General features: G+C 48.7%; 1 protein-coding gene across 2 annotated transcripts in view; it reads right to left on the reverse strand.

Annotated features, from left to right (window-relative positions):
• LOC138568674 (polyunsaturated fatty acid lipoxygenase ALOX15B-like) overlaps nucleotides 1–20,760 on the reverse strand; it is a 245,032-nt gene extending 224,272 nt beyond the window's left edge. Inside the window, exon 1 of one of the 2 annotated variants that reach the window (XM_069646459.1) lies at nucleotides 20,541–20,760. In XM_069646459.1, the coding sequence (XP_069502560.1) occupies nucleotides 20,541–20,687 (147 nt within the window). In that variant the 5' untranslated portion in view covers nucleotides 20,688–20,760. Of the gene's footprint in view, nucleotides 1–6,790; nucleotides 7,040–20,540 lie in introns of those variants that run through there. The other variant, XM_069646458.1, reaches the window with a different exon arrangement.
• Between the last annotated feature and the right edge of the window lie 1,939 nt (nucleotides 20,761–22,699).

Genomic DNA, 22,699 nt, shown 5'->3' on the forward strand with positions numbered 1-22,699 from the left:
GCGGCGAGTAGGGCTTTGTCATGAGACTCTTTAGATGATCCAAAGAAGAGGATGTCGTCGCTGTAGTTCAGTGTGCCCTTAATGGGTCTGATCACCTGCCGGATGGCCTCCTGAAAGATTTCCGCAGCTGATGAGATCCCGAAGTTCAAACGCCGATACCTGTAGAGGCCGTTGTGAGTCGTGAACGTCGTGATGGGTCTGGATTCCGGATGTAGCTCCAGCTGAGGGTATCATTGGTTGAGGTCGAGTGTGGAGAACATCCGAGCGTTGTTCAGTTGTACGATCATGTCCTCAATGCACGGTCCCGGATGTCTCTCTCGCTGAATGGCGGTGTTTGCCACCCTCATGTCCACGCACAAACGGATCTTTCCTCCCTCTTTGGGTACAACCACGAGTGGGGAAACCCATGGTGTCGGACCTGTGGCTGGTTCAATGATGCCATCAGACAGTAGTTGTTGGAGTGCGTCTGATACCGCCGCTTGTAGGTGAAAACCTACTCTCCGGGGATGTTGCAGTACTGGCCTCACCGATGAGTCTATGTGGAGCCGGATGGGAGGGGCCTTGAGTTTGCCCAGCCCCATGCAGAGGTTGGGGAACTCCCTTGTGATGTCAAGCTGTGTGACCAGGTTCTGCGGCTGGTAGCACGCGATGGTGCCAACTGTGTCTCTCGCGTTTGTGCTCTCGGAGGTCGCTGTGATGGAGTCTCCCGGCCTCACGTGTATTTCAATCAACCCCAGGCGGGATGCCGTCTGGTAGCTGAGTAGGCATCGGCTTCTGGCAAGTGACCGGATAATGTGTATTTTTGTGTCAACTTTCCGGCCATTTAGGAGGAGGCGTTGTGTGAAACATCCTACCGTCGGTAGGGGGGTGGTAGCTCCCCACTGAAATATCCTTGAACGGGATTGTTCAAGCGCCGGTGGGTTCGGTAGTACGGCATAGCCTTGCTCGCCCATCATATTGACAGTAGCGCCTGAGTCAATCATGAATTGAAATTGCCTGTTTCCCATTTTGATGGGGATTTTTGGGGCTTCTCTGGCCTGTTCAGTGTCGAGTATGAGATTGACAAACTCGTCTTGGTCATATGGGTCATATGGCATGTCATATGCAGCTCCCTGCTCGTCCTGGTAGAGGGTCTCAGGCCTGTATTCCTCTGGTGGATGGTCATATTCGTCCACGAAATATTTGGTCTGATCAGCCTGCTCTGGCTGTATTGGGTACCCCGGCGTTTGGTATTCGTCGATGGTCCTAATATACCGCCTCTGTCTCTGGCCTTGTTGGTAGTATCTGGGTTGGATGTATCGTGGAGGTGGCGGACGAAAGAATGGCCTGACAGGCGTTTGAGGCTTTGCGGGGGGAAAGGGTATGCCTTCCCGTCACACTGAGTGAAAATGCCCTTCTCTTCCGCAGTTCGTGCACCGTTGTGATAGGGCTGGGCATGAGCCTGCATGTGGAAAAGACATCCCACAACGATAGCACTGTCTTTGTTGGCGAGGAGTTTGGATGGTTTGAGTTCTGTATGACTGTGGCCCTCTGTCACCTGGACGAGAAGGTTGTATGGTTGCGACCAGTTCCGCTGTGTCTTGTTTGGGGTTGCTCGGGTTGCCCATGGATGTGGCTTGGGCATCAACCCTCTCATGTATTCGAGCGAGCTCGCTCACCTCCTGGATGGTGAAGGGTTTCTTCAGAAGCTGTTTTTTGAGAGCAGGGGATAGGCAGCCTTCAATGACCCTCAATCTTATAGCTTCATCCAACGAGAATGCGTCAAATTGGCAATTTGCGCCTTTCACTCTTAGGCGGGTTATGAATTTGTCGACTGTCTCCTGTGGCATTTGGGTGCACTTGTTGAATAGGTAGCGTTCATAGTCACGATTAACTTCTATGATGAGGAGTCTATCTAGAGCCTTGATCAAGTCCTTGCAAGTGTTCTGTTCAGCTGCAGGGATGGTCTTGACCACAGTCTTTATCTCACCCCCTACCAGATTGAGGAAGATGTCCCTAATATTGGGGGAATTGCCATCACCAGACCCCCTGACGTAATGCTGGAAATCTTCCATCCAGTCAGCCAGTCCATCTGGGCCCCTTTGTGGCTTGTGGAGTCATGGTGAAAGGCGGGGGTGCAGCTGAATCGGCTGTACAATATGGGCTGGTGCAGGTGCTCCAGGGTTGGACCCTGCGGTGGAGGCCGGTGTGCTCATGATGCCAGACGGTGGGTGTGTGTTCGGCCCTTGTGGATGCTCTGGTTAGGCTGGCGGAGCGTCACCCACCTGGGAGGTCGGGTGCCACAGATGGGCATGCAGCGTCACAGGCGTCGTGAGAAAGGATGGCACTCAGCACAGCTGGGGCTTCGCAGCGAGCGCTGGCAGTATGGACACTGCTAAACGTCCTTGTTGGTCCTCTGGAGGGCGTGGGCAGGCTCGCCGGCACACGTCGTAGGGGGGGGGCCGTAGCGGATGGCTAGGGCCCAGCTGCACACTTCCCTGAGTGCCCGTGGTAGCGTGGGGACCAGACGGACTGCCAGGGTCCAGCGTCGTGCTTCCCGATGTAGTGCGGGAGAGAAAGAAAAAAAAAATTGCAGCGTTTTCGGGTGCGGCCAGCAGCTGCCGCCCGTGTAGGAGGTGGAGGGGCGGGAGGAGGCCCAGTCGCAGCTGGAACGAGGAACTGGCGGATTGCCAGCAGGGACGGCTTCGAAACGCGCATGCAGCGCGGAAGTGGCGGAAAGCCACGGAGGAACGGCGGACTGCCGAAAGGAGGACTCCGTGACCGCGCGGAATTGACCTCGTCGCCAGTGTTGCCTCTTACAGGCCGCGGAAAAGGAGGACGCTCACACGGAGATACTGGATAACTTCTTTATTCCTTGTCTACACATAGAATACTGGCGCCTCTCGCGCCTTACCCAGAAACCCCTCTTTCTCCCTTGGTGCCGTAACATGGCTCCGCCTCCACAACGGTGGGGGCAGCAATCGTTAACCACTGAGTGCTTGGTAACATACACTTCCCATGCTTTTATTCCAAGAAAGGGTTTTCCAAAGGGGTTCTGAGAGGCCAACTTAGTGTCCACCCAAATGTACACTGCAGTCTGGCCAAATGCTCCAGAGTGGCAGAGTAGAACGGCTTAGACTCTGGAGGAGGGAGACCTCGTATAAAGGTAGGAACACACCATTAACAAACGGGCATCCACAGTGGATCACTTTACACTTCAGTGTCCACACAGTTAAGCATATGCACTCTAACCGTTCTTAAAGCACAGACACATTCATGTTGACATGTACTTATAGCACAAACCACTAACCTTATAATGTTTTAAGGCGTGCAAGTTCTCTGGAAGTCCAGCCCTATTTATGCAGTGTTCAGGTGTGTTACATGTAGGCAGTTGTAGTCTAAACATTGAGATAGAACAGCTCACACACACACCTTTTGCTTGACTCATTGGCCATAGAATAGAGCAAAATTGATACTGATAAGTATTTAAAATGCAAGGCTCTGAACAAAGAAAGAGACTGGTTATCAGTCTTTAGTGTCCAAGGCAGCCAGGATTACTATGCCCAGGTACCACCAACAAGGGCAAGGCGTGGGTGAACTTCAACTGCTAATGCTTTCGATAGGGGACAAAGGCGTTTAAAGACACAAAAGTTATCTAGCACTCAAAAAAGCCAACAGCAGGGCTTCAGACTGTCCCACTAATCTAAAGGGAGGAAGGCACTTGTTGCAGGTCTCCCCCGACGGTGAGAAGGCAGGTCTTTGCTTGCTGAGCCAATGTTCGTCATAGCAGCAGTTCTCGCCGGGTGCCTCGGCACAGGATACTAGGCCCCAATGCCAGATATGAAGATGGCTCTCCTTATATCCTACATTCAGGCTGGGCGAGACCACAGTCTTCCAAGGAAGGGGATCTGTAACCTTCATATAGGTAGAGCCATGGACAACTACTACCTCGCATCTGCCCAGCAACAAGACGCTCTGGCAGGAATGTGGGTTGGGACCAGTCTCCTGTTCCAATCCATTCAGCAACACAAAGCACGGACTGGCTTCATCTTTCAGGAACCCCACAAAAGTGCATAATATATGGTAGTTTCCAACTTTAAAAAGTGCAGGAAAATGGAAATTAAAAAAAGGTGCTACAACGGACATGGTTTCAACCATGACGGGTAGCAGCTTTGACTATATGATAATCAAAGCAGCATGATCAAGGTACACGTAGTGCACTGTGATAATGGTAAACATCTGAACACTACCACTAGGCTGTTCAGTGAGCAAAGTAGTAGCTAAAAGGTTACTTATAAAAAACGTAGGGGAACATGCTGTGTCCCTGCGTCCCTCCACTGCAGGTGGTGTGTGCGGTTCAGTAAAAACACGTGGTAAGAAAAGGGGAGGGGGCTCGCCCTGCGCGTCTCTCTCAGTGCACCACAAACAAAGCAAGTTGAACAGGTGAGTGGGGCAAGAGGACCAGATTGAAGTCAAGGGAGAAAAGTAGCGATAAAAATCAAAGAGTTCCTAAATCCTCAAACCCTGATATTGGGGAGAAATTCCAGCCCATGCTTGCAATCCTAATGCCTAAACTTTGGCGCAGGGTAATGTGGTGGTCAATAAAGCCATTGCAAGGCAGGGCTCTGTCCGATGGTCACACATCTTCCTGGATCTACAATTATTGATTGTATGTATTTATTTGTTTTAAGTCGGACATAATTCAGGTCTAACAGGCAACAGCATGGCACCTCTTGCAAAGCAGGGGCGAGCACATTCGGCCCAACTCCGGTCATTCGAGTTCTCAGTGTGAGGAGCAGTGGATGAAGTACCAGCAGGAGTGATGAGTGGATATCAGCAGTAGCAGTGGAGGGGAACCGGCAAGAGTGCAAAGTAACAGCATGAGTAGGGGAGCTGAGTAACAGCAGAAGCAGTGAAGGGGAACCAGCAAGAGTGCAAAGTAAGAGCATGAGTAGGGGAGCAGAGTAACAGCAGGAGCAGTGGAGGGGAACCAGCAAGAGTGCAAAGTAACAGCATGAGTAGGGGAGCAGAGTAACAGAAGGAGCAGCGGAGGGGAACCAGCAAGAGTGCAAAGTAACAGCATGAGTAGGGGAGCAGAGTAACAGCAGGAGCAGCGGAGGTGAACCAGCAAGAGTGCAAAGTAACAGCATGAGTAGGGGAGCAGAGTAACAGCAGGAGCAGCGGAGGGGAACCAGCAAGAGTGCAAAGTAACAGCATGAGTAGGGGAGCAGAGTAACAGCAGGAGCAGAGGAGGGGAACCAGCAAGAGTGCAGAGTAACAGCATGAGTAGGGGAGCAGAGTAACAGCAGGAGCAGTGGAGGGGAACCAGCAAGAGTGCAGAGTAACAGCATGAGTAGGGGCGCAGAGTAACAGCAGGAGCAGTGGAGGGGAACCAGCAAGAGTGCAAAGTAACAGCATGAGTAGGGGAGCAGAGTAACAGCAGGAGCAGTGGAGGGGAACCAGCAAGAGTGCAAAGTAACAGCATGAGTAGGGGAGCAGAGTAACAGCAGGAGCAGTGGAGGGGAACCAGCAAGAGTGCAAAGTAACAGCATGAGTAGGGGAGCAGAGTAACAGCAGGAGCAGTGGAGGGGAACCAGCAAGAGTGCAAAGTAACAGCATGAGTAGGGGAGCAGAGTAACAGCAGGAGCAGTGGAGGGGAACCAGCAAGAGTGCAAAGTAACAGCATGAGTAGAGGTGCAGAGTAACAGAAGGAGCAGCGGAGGGGAACCAGCAAGAGTGCAAAGTAACAGCATGAGTAGGGGAGCAGAGTAACAGCAGGAGCAGCGGAGGTGAACCAGCAAGAGTGCAAAGTAACAGCATGAGTAGGGGAGCAGAGTAACAGCAGGAGCAGCGGAGGGGAACCAGCAAGAGTGCAAAGAAACAGCATGAGTAGAGGTGCAGAGTAACAGCAGGAGCAGCGGAGGGGAACCAGCAAGAGTGCAAAGTAACAGCATGAGTAGGGGAGCAGAGTAACAGCAGGAGCAGCGGAGGGGAACCAGCAAGAGTGCAAAGTAACAGCAGGAGTAGGGGAGCAGAGTAACAGCAGGAGCAGCGGAGGGGAACCAGCAAGAGTGCAAAGTAACAGCATGAGTAGGGGAGCAGAGTAACAGCAGGAGCAGCGGAGGGGAACCAGCAAGAGTGCAAAGTAACAGCATGAGTAGGGGAGCAGAGTAACAGCAGGAGCAGCGGAGGGGAACCAGCAAGAGTGCAAAGTAACAGCATGAGTAGGGGAGCAGAGTAACAGCAGGAGCAGCGGAGGGGAACCAGCAAGAGTGCAAAGTAACAGCATGAGTAGAGGTGCAGAGTAACAGAAGGAGCAGCGGAGGGGAACCAGCAAGAGTGCAAAGTAACAGCATGAGTAGGGGAGCAGAGTAACAGCAGGAGCAGCGGAGGGGAACCAGCAAGAGTGCAAAGTAACAGCATGAGTAGGGGAGCAGAGTAACAGCAGGAGCAGCGGAGGGGAACCAGCAAGAGTGCAAAGTAACAGCATGAGTAGAGGTGCAGGTATTTTGTAGTCGGGAGCAGGTAGAGCCAGTGGGTAGCAAAAGCTTCCTGGCGGGACATGGGACTCCTCCACGTGCCCCTTTTGAATTTGAAAGCTGCCATTACAGCGTCTTCCTTTTAGAGGGGTGCCAGCTTCAGCCAGTATTCATGTACCTACAAAACATCCCGCCGTTGGCATCCAACACCTACATACCCGGACCCAAAACACTCGTATACCATGTATGTTTTTCCCAACAGAAAACCTCAACGCCCCATCTATCTCTCTAGCCGTCCCCCACACTCGCCCCTCTCTGCACACACTACTCACCGCTCCCGGCAGGAAATCTATGCCGAAGTTGTCCAGCACCCTCTTCTGGCCCGCCCCGAGGGCCCCCACCAGGGTGATGGAGATGTAGTCGCGTGTCCTGGCTTGCAGGAAGTTGCCGGTGGCCACGGTCACTTTGTACAGAGCCATGTCCTCGAGTAGCGGAAACTGCGCCGTGGAGCGTCAGAGCAAGTTCTCTCCGCCGAGCTGCGAGCGGCGCTTTTAGAAACTGCGCCGTGGGTTCCCTCTCCGCTGATTGGCCACATTCCTCCTCACACCTGAGAGGCGGGTCAGGGGTCAACCTCCTCTGACGCTTTCTTCAAATCCTTATAAATAACCCAACCCCAAGACATACCAACATTTCAGAATAACCTGTTTCTTTGCTTGTGTTTAGCTTTTTTGGTACTGTCCAAAACCTGTGTAAAAAGTGGCATTTGAGACTTGCCTCTTAAAACAAGGTGTGCGGTAAAGTAAAGGCCATGGAAATGTTAACACCCTCGGCTAATTCCTTTCACATTAAATCAGGAAAAGGCACACAGCCGCGGCACAGGAGTGGTCTTGCCAAGTCCAGGTCCCGAAACTACGGTGTGTATCCGGGGCTGGCAGAGGGTGAGGAGGGGCCCATTTCAAAGGTCTGCTGGGGCCCCCCTCCCAAGACCCAGGATCATCCGTGTCCGCCCAGCTGGTCTTTGCATGCACGCCAGTGCCACGGCTACATGCACAGTAGCTTCACTACAATAATACTATGAAGTATGAAACCGTGAATGAGGAGACTTTCCCTGTCCATATGATGCCGCCGTGGCAGTTAACACGCGAGTGGGGAAGGTGAAATGTAAGCACTCGTTTCCCAATCCAGCAACTTGCATTCTAAACAGCGGGAATCCTGCATGTTATCTTGCGCTATTGTTAGTTTTAGAAATAGAATCGACATACAGTGCTTGCTGTGAAGGTGTATTTCATGGACTGAGCGAGTACTGGCTTCAGTAACGCCGTCTTGGATTACATCGACTAACATGAAATATCGACCGGGAAGTACATACAAAAAGTTACATGGAAACAGGTTTTCAATAACAACAAAAAAACCTCTCAAATGAAAAATAAGAAAGGAGCAGAGTTGACTACCCAAGGATTAAAAAACAGCAGTGTCATGTAGCTTAAACATGTTTCTCAGCTACAGTTACACAGCCTGAAGAGCTAACTCCTATCATTTAAACACAGGTCCCCTGATGCAATGTTCAAGCAATGTGGCCGCATAACAGGGAATCTCGGGCGCTCTAGGGAGGCAGGGGGGTGGCAGGTCGAGTCACATAGCAGGCGCGGAGTACAGTACTCGCCAGGAAAGAGCAAATGGGCTTGACTACAGCAACACATCTCTGGGGGGCGCTTTCTTTTCTTTGATTTTGTTTGTAGGGCAAACACTGGAAAAGGCAGTCACAGTTTCGGGAAGTGGGGGCTGCATAGCCTAACAATGGTAGATAGTAGTGAGCCTTGGCAGCGCTGCGGAGGGGGCACACTGCAGCTAGAAACCGCGGACAAGTAACCTGAGGGGCAAGGGAGACAGAGGAACAAAGCTGCCACTGGCAGTATAGAGAAACACTGGGTCACCACAACCCCCCCTTGCCCAGCTTGGCGGGGCCAGGCGGGATGGGGCTCGCATCAGGGTGCCGAGGCACATTAGCAAATGCTGCACCCAAAGAGCAGTAAGGCAGTCCCAGGTGACCAACAATAGGGCACCGAAAGGTGCGAACAGCCATCGACACCAGCCGGCCGGGGGGGCGCGACAAAGCCCCCACAACATATGCATAGCCCAAGGCAAATCTGGGTAGAGATAAGGAGCTGCTTGGGCATAGGCAGAAAACTTTTCTTTTCTTAGAGTATTGCCCTGTTCATGAAACGGGACCGTGAGCTACACCTTTCTACGGTTGGGAGGATTTCAAATTACTTTTGGTTTCCACGAGCACTGCACGGCTTGGGGAGCGAAACCGTGTAGAGGAGGTCCCAACTAAAACCTGCACTTCAGTCGCCCATTTTGAAGTACCAGGAACGGTCACACCAAAATATGTGATATATGATGAGCAAATAAACCAGCAGAGAGCCGCAGTAGGGCTCTGTCCAGTGCCTACCAGAAGAGCAGCACCTATTGAAGTACCAATACCAAGGAAGCCATGGACAGTAAGGTATCCATTAAGAAAACCCTACCAGTAAATGAGACAAAATTAAGATTGCCTAAGTACAGTCCCGGAAGAAACCAAAAAAGTCTTAATGGAAGATGAATGGTGACATCACATGGACCCGGACAGACTCACAGATAGAAGAAATGACAACTCGAGAATGACACAAAGAGACAAAATGCCATGAGTAAAGATATTGTGAACCTAAAGAAAAGAATTGTGTCCAAATGCATGAGAATTAAGCTGTAAGCAATACGAAGACAGTCGACCAGTTTACACCTGGAAATAAGCTCGGAACCGCAAGAAAGCTAAGAAAACAGTGCAGCTTGCTATGCTAAGTAGAAGAGTAGTTCGGCCAGCACCATTATACATAAATCTACCTTAAACAAAGTCCTTTAGTATAAGTATATTCCACTTTGCAAACAGCAGAATCAACCCAGGTTACTAAAGGACGAATGAGCAGAGATTCATATTTAGCAAAACGAGAAGAGACGGCTGAATCGAAACTCGGCAGAAGCAACTTGTGCCAAGGAAACCAAGGTCATACCAATAGAGGAGGCAAACAGAAGCTACTTTTTAATTGAAACTAAGAATAGAATATTCTATCTCTGAAAGGTCAAGATAAGGAGGCGAAGCCAGGTGGCAAGCTAAATAAGAATCAAATACACAACTTAAGAGAAACGAGACAAATTCATGGCGTGGGAAGCACGTGACCAGCCGAGCGAGAAGCACAGGTTCACACCTACACTTGACATCCGCCCAGGCAGAGATATCAGAACTTTTCCAGACAGAAGATGCAGTCTCGAGACCAACCACAGTGAACTAATTGACACATGGCTACTAAAGTGATGATTGATTGTAACCATAATCGGAGGAAGGCCGGGTAACTAAAGGGCACCCCGCACCTGGCCAACTATTCTGCGTGCTGCTAAGCAAAGTGGAAGAATATGCATGGGGTTGGTGCCAACCCAATCACAATGGATCAAATAATCTAGGGTCCTATAGTTAGTACAACTAATGAGACGCTGTACGTTTAGTGACGTCTTCAGTAGTCATTTTTGAAGGTAGGGCTTAGATGCCCACCTGACGGTGTTTACCCAATCCCCTCACTCCGTTACCATATACAGATATAGCACATATAGTAAAGTTACCTTTTCCTAACCAATAGAATTGCATGTTAAATTTTGAGTGTTACACGTCAATTATGACGAGCTTTGAGTATAAATGTTACAACTTGCATGAAGTTCGTTGGAGTTGAAGCGAGAAGGACGATCGCATCACTGCTGATATCCATGACTCCCCATTTTTTGTACTTGTCATTAAACAGACTCCCTTTGCCAAACCATTGAGCTGTCCTTATTGATTGGCGTTGGAGTACTAAATCTGCACCCCCATCCATTTCAAGGGTGCAGCTATCTCATCTTAAAGTACTTCTGAGCAAACCTCGGCTGCCATGGCTACTAGTCGTGGGGCTAGTCCTTCCTCATCCCCTGGGTCCCACTGGACCCAGTCCTGGTGCCAGGCTCATCTTAAAGTGTGCTCTGCACACTCTAGGCCGAGGGTGTGTGCAGCTGGGCCAGGCGTGGCCATGGATCAGAAATGGAAGGCACGTGCTACAGGCCCAAATAAGGGCAAGGTGGATTTAGTAGGCGGAGTTAATGGGTGGGGCCTGAACCAGCCTATATAAGGCCAGCCCATCCTCGTGCCCTCGCTTCACGTTATTCTGAAATCACAGAATGAACACACGATTTCGAATGCAGTTCTAGGCAGGTTGAATTGGATGGGATAAGCTTATTTTAAACTAATAGATGACTATGCACAGCTCTGGCTGGATACTGACTCCTAATTTTGGAAGGGATGGGCCTCGTCACAGATCTGGTCAACAGGTTTAGCTGCGGTTCTCTCTGCTCTGCTGGTCTGGATCTCTGGTTCTGGCAAAAGTTCTGGCACTACACAGCGGTCTGGTTCTGGGTCTGGTTGTGGCAAAAGTTCTTGGCACAGGGTTCTGGCCAGAATCACACAGCTCGCCCGGCTGTTGAATGGTTTGGTTAGGTTGCTGGAATCTGAGGCGTCTGGAAAGGATGCAGCTTGTGGACTAGGCCTTTCTGCTACAAAGTTCTGGAATCTGGAGTCTGGTTTTCTAAGTTCTGGTCTCTGAATATTGTCTGGATTTGAAGTCGTCCTGCAAAGTGCTCCGCAAGAAAGTGGAAAGAGCAGTCCCTACCTGGGTTTCAGTGGGTCTTTTTATGTCTTTTGAAAGTGGGTGGGATGTCTGACTTTCTATGCCTAACCCTCTGAGGATCCTGATAGGTTAAAGGATTTTCTGTGCTCTCATTGGAGAACAGAGTTGTGAGTCAGAGTGTTGCTACATTTTACAATCTATTGAAGAAACGCCCATTGTCAGTTTGCACACAAATCTATTTTTGATCCAAATACATATTTATTTATGTACAATTTTTCTAATATTATATGTCCAGTTAACATATTTTCTGTAGCACCAAACCATCCCATCCCTGTCTTTGGAAGATGTTGTGTTCACTTCTGACAGAATTCTGCCCTTTTCATCCAGAACACAACCTCTAAACTGTTCCAGAATTTACACAAATGTGCTCAAGGAATATGGGCATGAGATGATGAAGTGTCAGATTTTTAACATACATACATTTGGAGTAATGCCCTATTTTCCGCTACTAACCCCAGAACATACCACAGAGTCCTAACACCTCTTAAAATGTGCACAGAAAAATCAAAGGAATAATGATATTATTGATATAATTTTGTAAATTATGTACAATGAATTATCCATCTTTTTAAAATGTATGCTCTGGTCCAGAGGGGTGTGGTTTCCCAAAGCACATGGGGGAATTTCTGGTTTGTCCCCTTCCTCCAAGCTCAGCTGGCTCACAGAGGCTGTGCTCCTCCCAGTTTCTTCCAAAAGGAAGCCATTTACGACCCCCTGTTTTAGCAATTGTTTGGAGCAAAGGGAAGTCCATTGTTCTGTTTCCTTGCAGTCCCCTCCCCTGATTCAATCATAGAAGTCTGATCGCCTTTTGGTGGGGCAGCAGAAGGCAGCCAGGCCTGTGAATACAGTTGCTGGGCAAGTTTCAACTCCTGTCGGGGGTAGTTGCCGGGCAGAATTCAGTCCCTTTAAGCCAGGCTTTAGCCAAATGTCACTTTTGGTTCCAATTTTTCTTCATTCAAATCAAACTTCCAATTTTTACACATGCAGCTAGCAGGCTGATTCTAAGTTCAAAACTATGACATTTAAACAGTTGCAACCTATGTGACACTCATTTATTTTAAACATTTCGATTTTAGTGGCTATAAATCCCATTTCACTTAAGCTGCTGACATCCACAGCTCAGCCAGTTTTGTTATGAACATTATTTTAGGCTATTCGTCTTTCCAGATTTTGTATGCACACAAGACTTCATTCTACCAGACGTCTGCTGGTGTTCAGTAAGATTTTTGAATATCTCACAATGTTTGAAATAGGCATTTTGAACTTACATTCAGAGAAACAAGGTGATTTCAAAGCGCTTTTTGAGGTAACAGGCACTGCTGTTTTTCCTTTGGCACCACGTTTCACTCATGGCGCTTCTGGCCCATCACGCTCACACTGGTGGGTGGCGGGTCAGGCGACCATTTTGGTGTGTGCAAAAACTGCGCGATTTTCCTGGATTCTGGCGCAAATGTGGGCTTTTCGGCCATCTTGGATTTTCTAAGCCCACAGCACCAAATGTTGTAGCATAATAATTCAAACATGGGTCAAGACACCTGACAGTTGGCAGCCACCTATGAGGAAACCAGAACAAACAGGTTCGGACTCATATGCATTCGCATGGCCGCATAAACAAGAGACTAAAGCTCCCTTATAAAGATTATCTTACCTGTTGGAATTCTATCAGCCTCTAGGGTCTCCCAGATCCTCTTCGATCCAGATTCTCCTCCCATACCTATGGAATGGGAATAAGACATTGCAAGAATTACTTTTAAAACGGAATACAAACACTCTAATCAAACTATAATCATACTAAAGACTTACCTTATACGTGGATTGGTCACAGCTGGTATGGATCAACACCCCCACAGACCATTGAAGTAACTTGGTCCATTCTACGCGCTCCTGCTAAGGAAAGCAGGACGGAGAGCTGGTCATCACAAAATTACAGGTGAGCGTCTATGAGAAACTGCTTGCCCATCGTATTCTGGCACGAAAGGCTGGGGGAAGTAACGATACCCCCACTCCATACTCATTGCCTCTCCTCTTCACGCAGGGGCAACACCCAGCTCCAGAGCCGCAGGTCCAACCATTCTCAGAACGGGAAGGCAATTTCGAGGAGCCAGTTCTAGGGAGGGCTCCAACCACGCTCCAACGCCCCCGCGGAAGCCAGGTGAGCGTAACACCGGCTCTATGGGCCGGCCGGGGTCTTGGAGTACAACCGTGAGCTTCACCGTGCTCAAGTCTAGAAGACTCTTATCTTTATCAGCATCTGGGCACTGCTCGGCTCGGTGAGTGAGACCGTGAGCTTCTCCGTAATCCGGTTGGTTAAAGCTGCAAGCAGATCAAACGAGTATCGCCCGGCACGCAACGGGCACAGGGAGCTGACTTCAATGGACTATGCTTAGGATCCAAGAATTGGCAGCACGCCAATTCAACACGTTAAAAACTACGAAACTGGCTGTGTTCAGTTAAGAAAAAACTCACCGTTGGCATCGAGTCATAGCGCAGAAGTGAAGCAGAGGAACAGCAGACACAGAAGGGGGCAGAGACTCAGAAATGAGCGTTCAGCATGGAAAGAAGCCAAAGGCGAGCCTGGCCTCGGTTGCCAGGGGCAACAAAACAACAAAAAGCAGGCCTGCACGAGGCATCCGCACCTTGGGTCGGAGGCGATTATTGAACAAGGGGGCAGTGAGAATGGGCATCTAAGAGCATGGGTGGGGCCCCACCACCACCCAAAATGACAGAGCAGGGCCCATCACGGCAGGGGCCATAATAGAGGCAGCAACAACAGAAGGCGCAGGAGCAACACCAGACACAGCAACAGAGACATTGCTGCAAAACAACCTCAAGAGCAAATCACAGTAGTTAATACCCCACAGTTGCTAGAAATACTAAAGGTGTTGGAGAAAGATATAATAAACAGATTTAAGAGATCACTGGCTTGGAATATCGAGCAAGTGGCCAAGTACACTATTTGAGGAGAAAGGTTACATAGAAATGTTCTCATTACTTGAAGCCCAGCAAAAAGGGTTGGATGTGTTTAGGGATCCTAAAAAGATTGCAGAGTAAATATTGGCAAGAAAATCACAAGTTGAACACAGTTGGGATAATTGGTTAAAGGCTTTTTGTATAATGGCGACAGTGATTTAAGAAAAATCCCCGGATGAAGGGGTGAATCTATTTGCATATGTAGATAAAATCTGAGAGGTAAGGGAAGTTTTTGGGGGGAGAATGATTCACTTTTGACAAGCAATTTAGGAGGGCCATGACAGTACACCCTGAGATAGAATGGAATGAAGTACAGAATAGCTTGAACATACAGGAGGTGCTGCATACAAAAGCACCTTTCTGGGGGGAGAAGAGTGCAGGGCATGCAAAAATAACCCAGATAAGCAACAATAAAAACACACAGCCAGAGAGGCAAAGCAAGAGCGAACAGCCCTTTTGGAAGAATCAGCCATGGGTGGCTAGGTCAAATACCCACAGCCAGAATACAAATAAACCTTAAAACACCAACAGAAACAACATTACATGTTGGAAATTCGAGAAGAGATATTGTCCCTGGGGCAGGGAGTACAGATACAACCATGCTTGTTGTCAGGTGTATTGAACCACATTTGAGTCATTAAGCTGCAACATTTGGTGCTGTGGGCTTAGAAAATCCAAGATGGCCAAAAAGCCCACATGTGCGCCAGAATCCAGGAGAACCGTGCAGTTTGTGCGCATACCAAAATGGTCGCCTAACCTTCCACCCACCAGTGCAAGCGTGATGGGCCAAGGGTGCCATGAGTGGAATGTGTGCCAAAGGAAAAACAGCAGTGCCCGTTAGCTTAAAAAGCTTTTTGAAATCACCTTGGTTTCTCTGAATGCAAGCTAAAAATGCCTATGTCAAACATTGCAGGATATTCAAAAATCTCACTGAACACCAGCAGACGTTTGGCAGAATGAAGTTTTGTGTGCATACAAAATCTGGAAGGAAAAAGAGCCCAAAACCATGTTCATAACAAAACTGGCTGAGCTGTGGAGGTCAGCAGCTTAAGTTAAACTGAACTGAAAACCACTAAAATCGAAATGTTTCAATTAAATGAGGGACCTACTTTTGAGTGTCACATAGTTTGTAACTGTTGAAATGTCATAGTTTTGAACTTAGAATCAGCACTCTAGCTGCATGTGTTAAAACTGTCAGTTTGATTTGAATGTAGAAAACTGGGAACAAAAAGTGACATTTAGCTGAAACCTGGCTTAATGAAACTGGATTCTGCCTGACAACTACCCCCGACAGGAGTTGAAACTGGATCAACGGCTGTGTTCCCAGGCCTGGGTGCATTCTGCTGCCCCACAAAAAGGAGGTCACATGGCCCTGTTGATTGAAAGGGGAGTGGCAGCTGGGGACTGCAGGAAAATGAACAATGGGCCTTCTTTGGCTCAGGCAAATGTTATATTGGGGGGGGCCGTAAAGTGGCTTCCTTTTAGGGGAAACTGGGAGGGGCAGTGCCTCTGCTAGCAGCTGAGCTTGGGGGAAGTGGATACACCAGTTATTCCACCCTGTGATGTGGGAAGCCACACCCCTTTTTGACCAGAGCATAATTTTAAAAAGATAGATAACGCATAGTGCGGACTGGTCAAAATTATATAATTAATATCATTGTTCTTGTGATTTTTCTGTGCACGTTTTAAGAGGCGTTAGGACCCTGTGGTGTATTCTGGGGGGTTGCTAGCAGAAAATAGGGTCTCACTCCAAATGTATGCATGTTAAAAATCTTACACTTTATCATCTGAAACCCATCTCCCTGGTGCACATTTGTGTAAAATCTGGAAAGGTTTAGAGGTCGTTATCTGGATGAAAAGGGGAGAATTCTGTCATCAGTGGACACGACATCGTACAAAGACAGGGATCGGATGGTTTGGTGCTACAGAAAATATGTAAACTGGACCTATAATATGAGAAAAATGGTACATAGCTAAATATGTATTTGGATCAGAAATAGATTTGTATGCAATTTGACAAGGGGAGGTTCCTCTGACCATAAAACCTACAGCATCACTCTGACACTCCATTTCTTCTCCCCAATCAAGGGAGAGAGGAAAGCTTGGCCAATGATAAGTGAGAGGGGCAGGCTTAGCTAGGCCCAGGCACACACCCATTTTCAAAACACATGAAAAGGGCCACAGAAACCCAGGTAGAGGACATTCAATTCCATTTTCTGTGGGACGCTCTGCCGGGAGACTCCAGACTTCACATCCATCAATCTTCAGAGACCAGAAATTTACTTCAGAACTTAAAGCAAGGACCTAAACCCACAAACTGAGAACTCTTCTCAGCAGGCCTCAGCATCCTTAAAATCATCTGCAAACTATTCCACAGCCGGGCGAGCTGTCTGAATTCTGTGCCAAGAACAGAGATCCAGAGAGACCCAGACCGCTGTGAGCAGAACCGGTGCCTGATTGACCCGCTGAGCAGAGAGAACTGAAGTCCAGTCCAGTTGACCAGATCCGTGACGAGGCCCATTCATTTCAAAATTAGGAGTGAGTATCCGCCAGAACTGTGCAGAACCCAATCTCTTAGTTAAAATAATCTAATTCAAGCTATTTTAACCTAATTAGAACAGCCTCCTAGAAATCGTGCCATCTGTCATTTTTAAAGCTGCACAACTGTCACCTGTCAATTCTGCAGCTGCATGCTGTCACCTGTCATTTTGGGTTTTACTTTAAATCCGAAAATCTACCTTTATTAAATCGTCCGTATCTCCGAAACCGTTTGTGCTAGGAACGAGATTTAACTTTCATCTGAAACCGACTTCCTACCCCCTATACTTTTTCCGTAATCGCGAGACACGCACTCGCGAAATTTACCGCGATTTGCGATTTGGCCCGATTTCTTCATCTGTAGAAATCAGCAGCTTTTTGCTTCTCTTTGCTAAAATTCGTTTGCAATCTGCTAATCATTCATAGAGTATTGTTAAAGTGAGCCTGAACTAATATAAAGTAGCCATCACCTACCCTCAACCTCTAGAGGGAATTAAAAGCAATTTTAGCACCTTTTCACTTCCTTGCAAACCACATTAAAGTAATTTGCCTGTGTTTAAAACTCATCCCTGTTTTCTCTAAACTTGCTGGGGGAACTTGAACTGTGTATTGCATTATAAAGTGTGATTTGTTGGGATTCTTGAAGACTGTGTGCTATCCTTCCATTTCTTGTATTGCATAGGGGGGGAGTGAATTGTCAAAAGAAAAAGTGATCATATTACCTTTTGCTAAAATCATAACAAGTTATTTCTGTACTGCATTTTATTCCACCTTGCGTTTCCTTGAACCATATAAAGCATTCTTTCCCACCTTATTCTTCTGTTCCTATTCATAAGTTACCTCTTGCTGACTACTGCTCATATTCACAAGTGTAATATCCATTATCAAATTATTTATAGAAGTGTGATATATATATATATTTTTTAAATTTTCAAATAAACCTTTTAATTTGCAAAACAAACCTACTTCTTGGCTCAGTGCGGTCAGGGGGATTCTAAGAGGGGGGTGTTATACCAGGGTTGTCATCCAGAGTACTGAACTGGATATAAAAATACACCAATAAGGGTTTTCCTCAGCATCCCAGACTAGGCATTGACTTAGCTGTAATGTTGATTGAATATCGCTTACAAAAGTGGGGGCTCGCAGCCGGGATATTCTGGGTTAGAATTACCACTTGTGCAGATTAATACAGTGTGCCAACTGACCAGATACACATATCCGGTTAGATCACCACGCTGTTTTACACTGTGAAAGCATCCCTCAAAGGAACGCTCTAAGGAAACGGTCTGTTTTGCAAAATAAAATACAAACTTCTGTAAGTTAGGAAGGAACTCAAATTCCAGAATGACGACCTTGGTAGATATGGAAATAGCCAGAGAGCACTTCTTACATAAGCTATTTTTCAGAGGTGAGTGGACTCACCAGGACCAAACGCTCTGGTTGCAGGCAATCGCGCAACAGGTCACTGAAACAGGGTCAGATACATGAAGAGATCAGGGTCCATTACATGTGGCCCTGAGTGAATTATACATGGCTCCTAAAGTTAAAGATGAACACGACAAGATGGTTAGGATAGCGGCATATTTGTATCTATATATGGGAGCCATGCAGGACAAATGTGCTGAAGGCCAAGATCTGGCAAATAGGCAACAGATGGCATTAGAAAAGGCCCAATCTGACCTGGTATCTTCTGAGCAGAGGCTGCAGAGGAGCCAGGAGTCAGAAAATGATAGTAGGCAGTATATCATTAAAATAAAAGAGGACATGGATATACTGCAACAGGAAAAGACAGACCTGGATACCAGAATTCTGGCTTTGCAGAAGGAGCACCAAGACAGTTTGGACTCCTTACTGCAGAGCCAGAAAAAGCTGGAGCAACAGATCAATTTCAACAGGGCATGCACAGAGCAGGTAGCCACCCTGCAAATCCAACTAGACAGAGAGAAAGAGGAAAGCAATACATTGATTTTGAAAGACCTGGATACCCAGGCAGAGTCTGATGAAGAACGCCAGAAAGCTGGTGCCTTTCAAAGGCAGAGGGATGACCTGGCGTCACAAATGCAGGCTCTTGGTCAGGAAAGGGATACCTTAGGCCAGGAAGTCTGCCATTTAAAAAGAAAAATTGAAGAAAATCACTTGGCCCTCCAGGGGCTGGGTGACCTCCAAAAAGAGCATCAGCGCTTGCTAGATCACACCAGGAGAGTTGAGGAGGCTCTGGCAAGAAAGGAGCAGGCCAGTAGGGATGGGACTGAGGAGGTAACCCTCCTGCAGCAGAGACTGGCCCAGTACTCCAGGACCAATCAGGAGGCACAGAGAGAAAATGAGGCTCTCTGTCAGCACAATGATAGGCTCCAGCAACAGGTAGCCATGCAGGAGAGACTGATAGTCTAGTAATGCCTTAACTGAGGAACTGAAAGCGCAGGCTCTTGCTTTGCAACAGGAAGCAGGGGCGGATAGAGATGAGGTTCGCTGGGAAAGAGAAACTCCTGAGCATAACCTCAGGAGCCCTAGTACCAGAGGCCTTCATCTCTCCCAGCCCCTGGACTCTGCCACCCCCATGTCCCCTCGCGCACATGAGCCCAGGGCCACGGGGATGGCAGATTACTATCCAGCTAGAAGTATGGGGCTCATAGGCCAGTACCTCCCAGGAATGGATGGGCGGGCATCCGGGTATGGGCACCCAAGCACAGTGCAATTTAGTGGGGAACCCCAGGAGAGTAGGCCCATTAAGGGCATCCTGAAAACCTCTGCCCAGTTAGGTCAGTGGGGGGGGTACCCATCAAATCCTGGCAGCAAGGAGGGGTCTGAAGACTCCTCTGAGGATTACAGGACACAGGAGACCAGGTCCCCACATTCTGCCAGCCATTCCCAGGCTCGCAGAATCCGGTAAAAACCTGGAAGATCAGACGGGCACCTCTGGGAGCAGTGCTTCTGAGTAAGAGGATGAATGGACCAGGGTTACCCGAACCAAAAAGGCCAATAAGGCAAAAAGGGCCTTGCTTAAGGACCCATTGAAACAAATAAAGGCAATAAGGAGTGTCATCACGCCTTATCATAAGAACGCCAAGTATTCTGTTTGGGAACCAGCAAGAGTGCAAAGTAACAGCATGAGTAGGGGAGCAGAGTAACAGCAGGAGCAGTGGAGGGGAACCAGCAAGAGTGCAAAGTAACAGCATGAGTAGGGGAGCAGAGTAACAGCAGGAGCAGTGGAGGGGAACCAGCAAGAGTGCAAAGTAACAGCATGAGTAGAGGTGCAGAGTAACAGAAGGAGCAGCGGAGGGGAACCAGCAAGAGTGCAAAGTAACAGCATGAGTAGGGGAGCAGAGTAACAGCAGGAGCAGCGGAGGGGAACCAGCAAGAGTGCAAAGAAACAGCATGAGTAGAGGTGCAGAGTAACAGCAGGAGCAGCGGAGGGGAACCAGCAAGAGTGCAAAGTAACAGCATGAGTAGGGGAGCAGAGTAACAGCAGGAGCAGCGGAGGGGAACCAGCAAGAGTGCAAAGTAACAGCATGAGTAGAGGTGCAGGTATTTTGTAGTCGGGAGCAGGTAGAGCCAGTGGGTAGCAAAAGCTTCCTGGCGGGACATGGGACTCCTCCACGTGCCCCTTTTGAATTTGAAAGCTGCCATTACAGCGTCTTCCTTTTAGAGGGGTGCCAGCTTCAGCCAGTATTCATGTACCTACAAAACATCCCGCCGTTGGCATCCAACACCTACATACCCGGACCCAAAACACTCGTATACCATGTATGTTTTTCCCAACAGAAAACCTCAACGCCCCATCTATCTCTCTAGCCGTCCCCCACACTCGCCCCTCTCTGCACACACTACTCACCGCTCCCGGCAGGAAATCTATGCCGAAGTTGTCCAGCACCCTCTTCTGGCCCTCCCCGAGGGCCCCCACCAGGGTGATGGAGATGTAGTCGCGTGTCCTGGCTTGCAGGAAGTTGCCGGTGGCCACGGTCACTTTGTACAGAGCCATGTCCTCGAGTAGCGGAAACTGCGCCGTGGAGCGTCAGAGCAAGTTCTCTCCGCCGAGCTGCGAGCGGCGCTTTTAGAAACTGCGCCGTGGGTTCCCTCTCCGCTGATTGGCCACATTCCTCCTCACACCTGAGAGGCGGGTCAGGGGTCAACCTCCTCTGACGCTTTCTTCAAATCCTTATAAATAACCCAACCCCAAGACATACCAACATTTCAGAATAACCTGTTTCTTTGCTTGTGTTTAGCTTTTTTGGTACTGTCCAAAACCTGTGTAAAAAGTGGCATTTGAGACTTGCCTCTTAAAACAAGGTGTGCGGTAAAGTAAAGGCCATGGAAATGTTAACACCCTCGGCTAATTCCTTTCACATTAAATCAGGAAAAGGCACACAGCCGCGGCACAGGAGTGGTCTTGCCAAGTCCAGGTCCCGAAACTACGGTGTGTATCCGGGGCTGGCAGAGGGTGAGGAGGGGCCCATTTCAAAGGTCTGCTGGGGCCCCCCTCCCAAGACCCAGGATCATCCGTGTCCGCCCAGCTGGTCTTTGCATGCACGCCAGTGCCACGGCTACATGCACAGTAGCTTCACTACAATAATACTATGAAGTATGAAACCGTGAATGAGGAGACTTTCCCTGTCCATATGATGCCGCCGTGGCAGTTAACACGCGAGTGGGGAAGGTGAAATGTAAGCACTCGTTTCCCAATCCAGCAACTTGCATTCTAAACAGCGGGAATCCTGCATGTTATCTTGCGCTATTGTTAGTTTTAGAAATAGAATCGACATACAGTGCTTGCTGTGAAGGTGTATTTCATGGACTGAGCGAGTACTGGCTTCAGTAACGCCGTCTTGGATTACATCGACTAACATGAAATATCGACCTGGTAGTACATACAAAAAGTTACATGGAAACAGGTTTTCAATAACAACAAAAAAACCTCTCAAATGAAAAATAAGAAAGGGGCAGAGTTGACTACACAAGGATTAAAAAACAGCAGTGTCATGTAGCTTAAACATGTTTCTCAGCTACAGTTGCACAGCCTGAAGAGCTAACTCCTATCATTTAAACACAGGTCCCCTGATGCAATGTTCAAGCAATGTGGCCGCATAACAGGGAATCTCGGGCGCTCTAGGGAGGCAGGGGGGGTGGCAGGTCGAGTCACATAGCAGGCGGGGAGTACAGTACTCGCCAGGAAAGAGCAAATGGGCTTGACTACAGCAACACATCTCTGGGGGGCGCTTTCTTTTCTTTGATTTTGTTTGTAGGGCAAACACTGGAAAAGGCAGTCACAGTTTCGGGAAGTGGGGGCTGCATAGCCTAACAATGGTAGATAGTAGTGAGTCTTGGCAGCGCTGCGGAGGGGGCACACTGCAGCTAGAAACCGCGGACAAGTAACCTGAGGGGCAAGGGAGACAGAGGAACAAAGCTGCCACTGGCAGTATAGAGAAACACTGGGTCACCACAACCCCCCCTTGCCCAGCTTGGCGGGGCCAGGCGGGATGGGGCTCGCATCAGGGTGCCGAGGCACATTAGCAAATGCTGCACCCAAAGAGCAGTAAGGCAGTCCCAGGTGACCAACAATAGGGCACCGAAAGGTGCGAACAGCCATCGACACCAGCCGGCCGGGGGGGCGCGACAAAGCCCCCACAACATATGCATAGCCCAAGGCAAATCTGGGTAGAGATAAGGAGCTGCTTGGGCATAGGCAGAAAACTTTTCTTTTCTTAGAGTATTGCCCTGTTCATGAAACGGGACCGTGAGCTACACCTTTCTACGGTTGGGAGGATTTCAAATTACTTTTGGTTTCCACGAGCACTGCACGGCTTGGGGAGCGAAACCGTGTAGAGGAGGTCCCAACTAAAACCTGCACTCCAGTCGCCCATTTTGAAGTACCAGGAACGGTCACACCAAAATATGTGATGTATGATGAGCAAATAAACCAGCAGAGAGCCGCAGTAGGGCTCTGTCCAGTGCCTACCAGAAGAGCAGCACCTATTGAAGTACCAATACCAAGAA

The sequence above is a fragment of the Ambystoma mexicanum genome, chromosome 1p, assembly GCF_040938575.1.
Source record: "Ambystoma mexicanum isolate Mex_15411 chromosome 1p, UKY_AmexF1_1, whole genome shotgun sequence".
NCBI classification, from domain to species: domain Eukaryota; kingdom Metazoa; phylum Chordata; class Amphibia; order Caudata; family Ambystomatidae; genus Ambystoma; species Ambystoma mexicanum.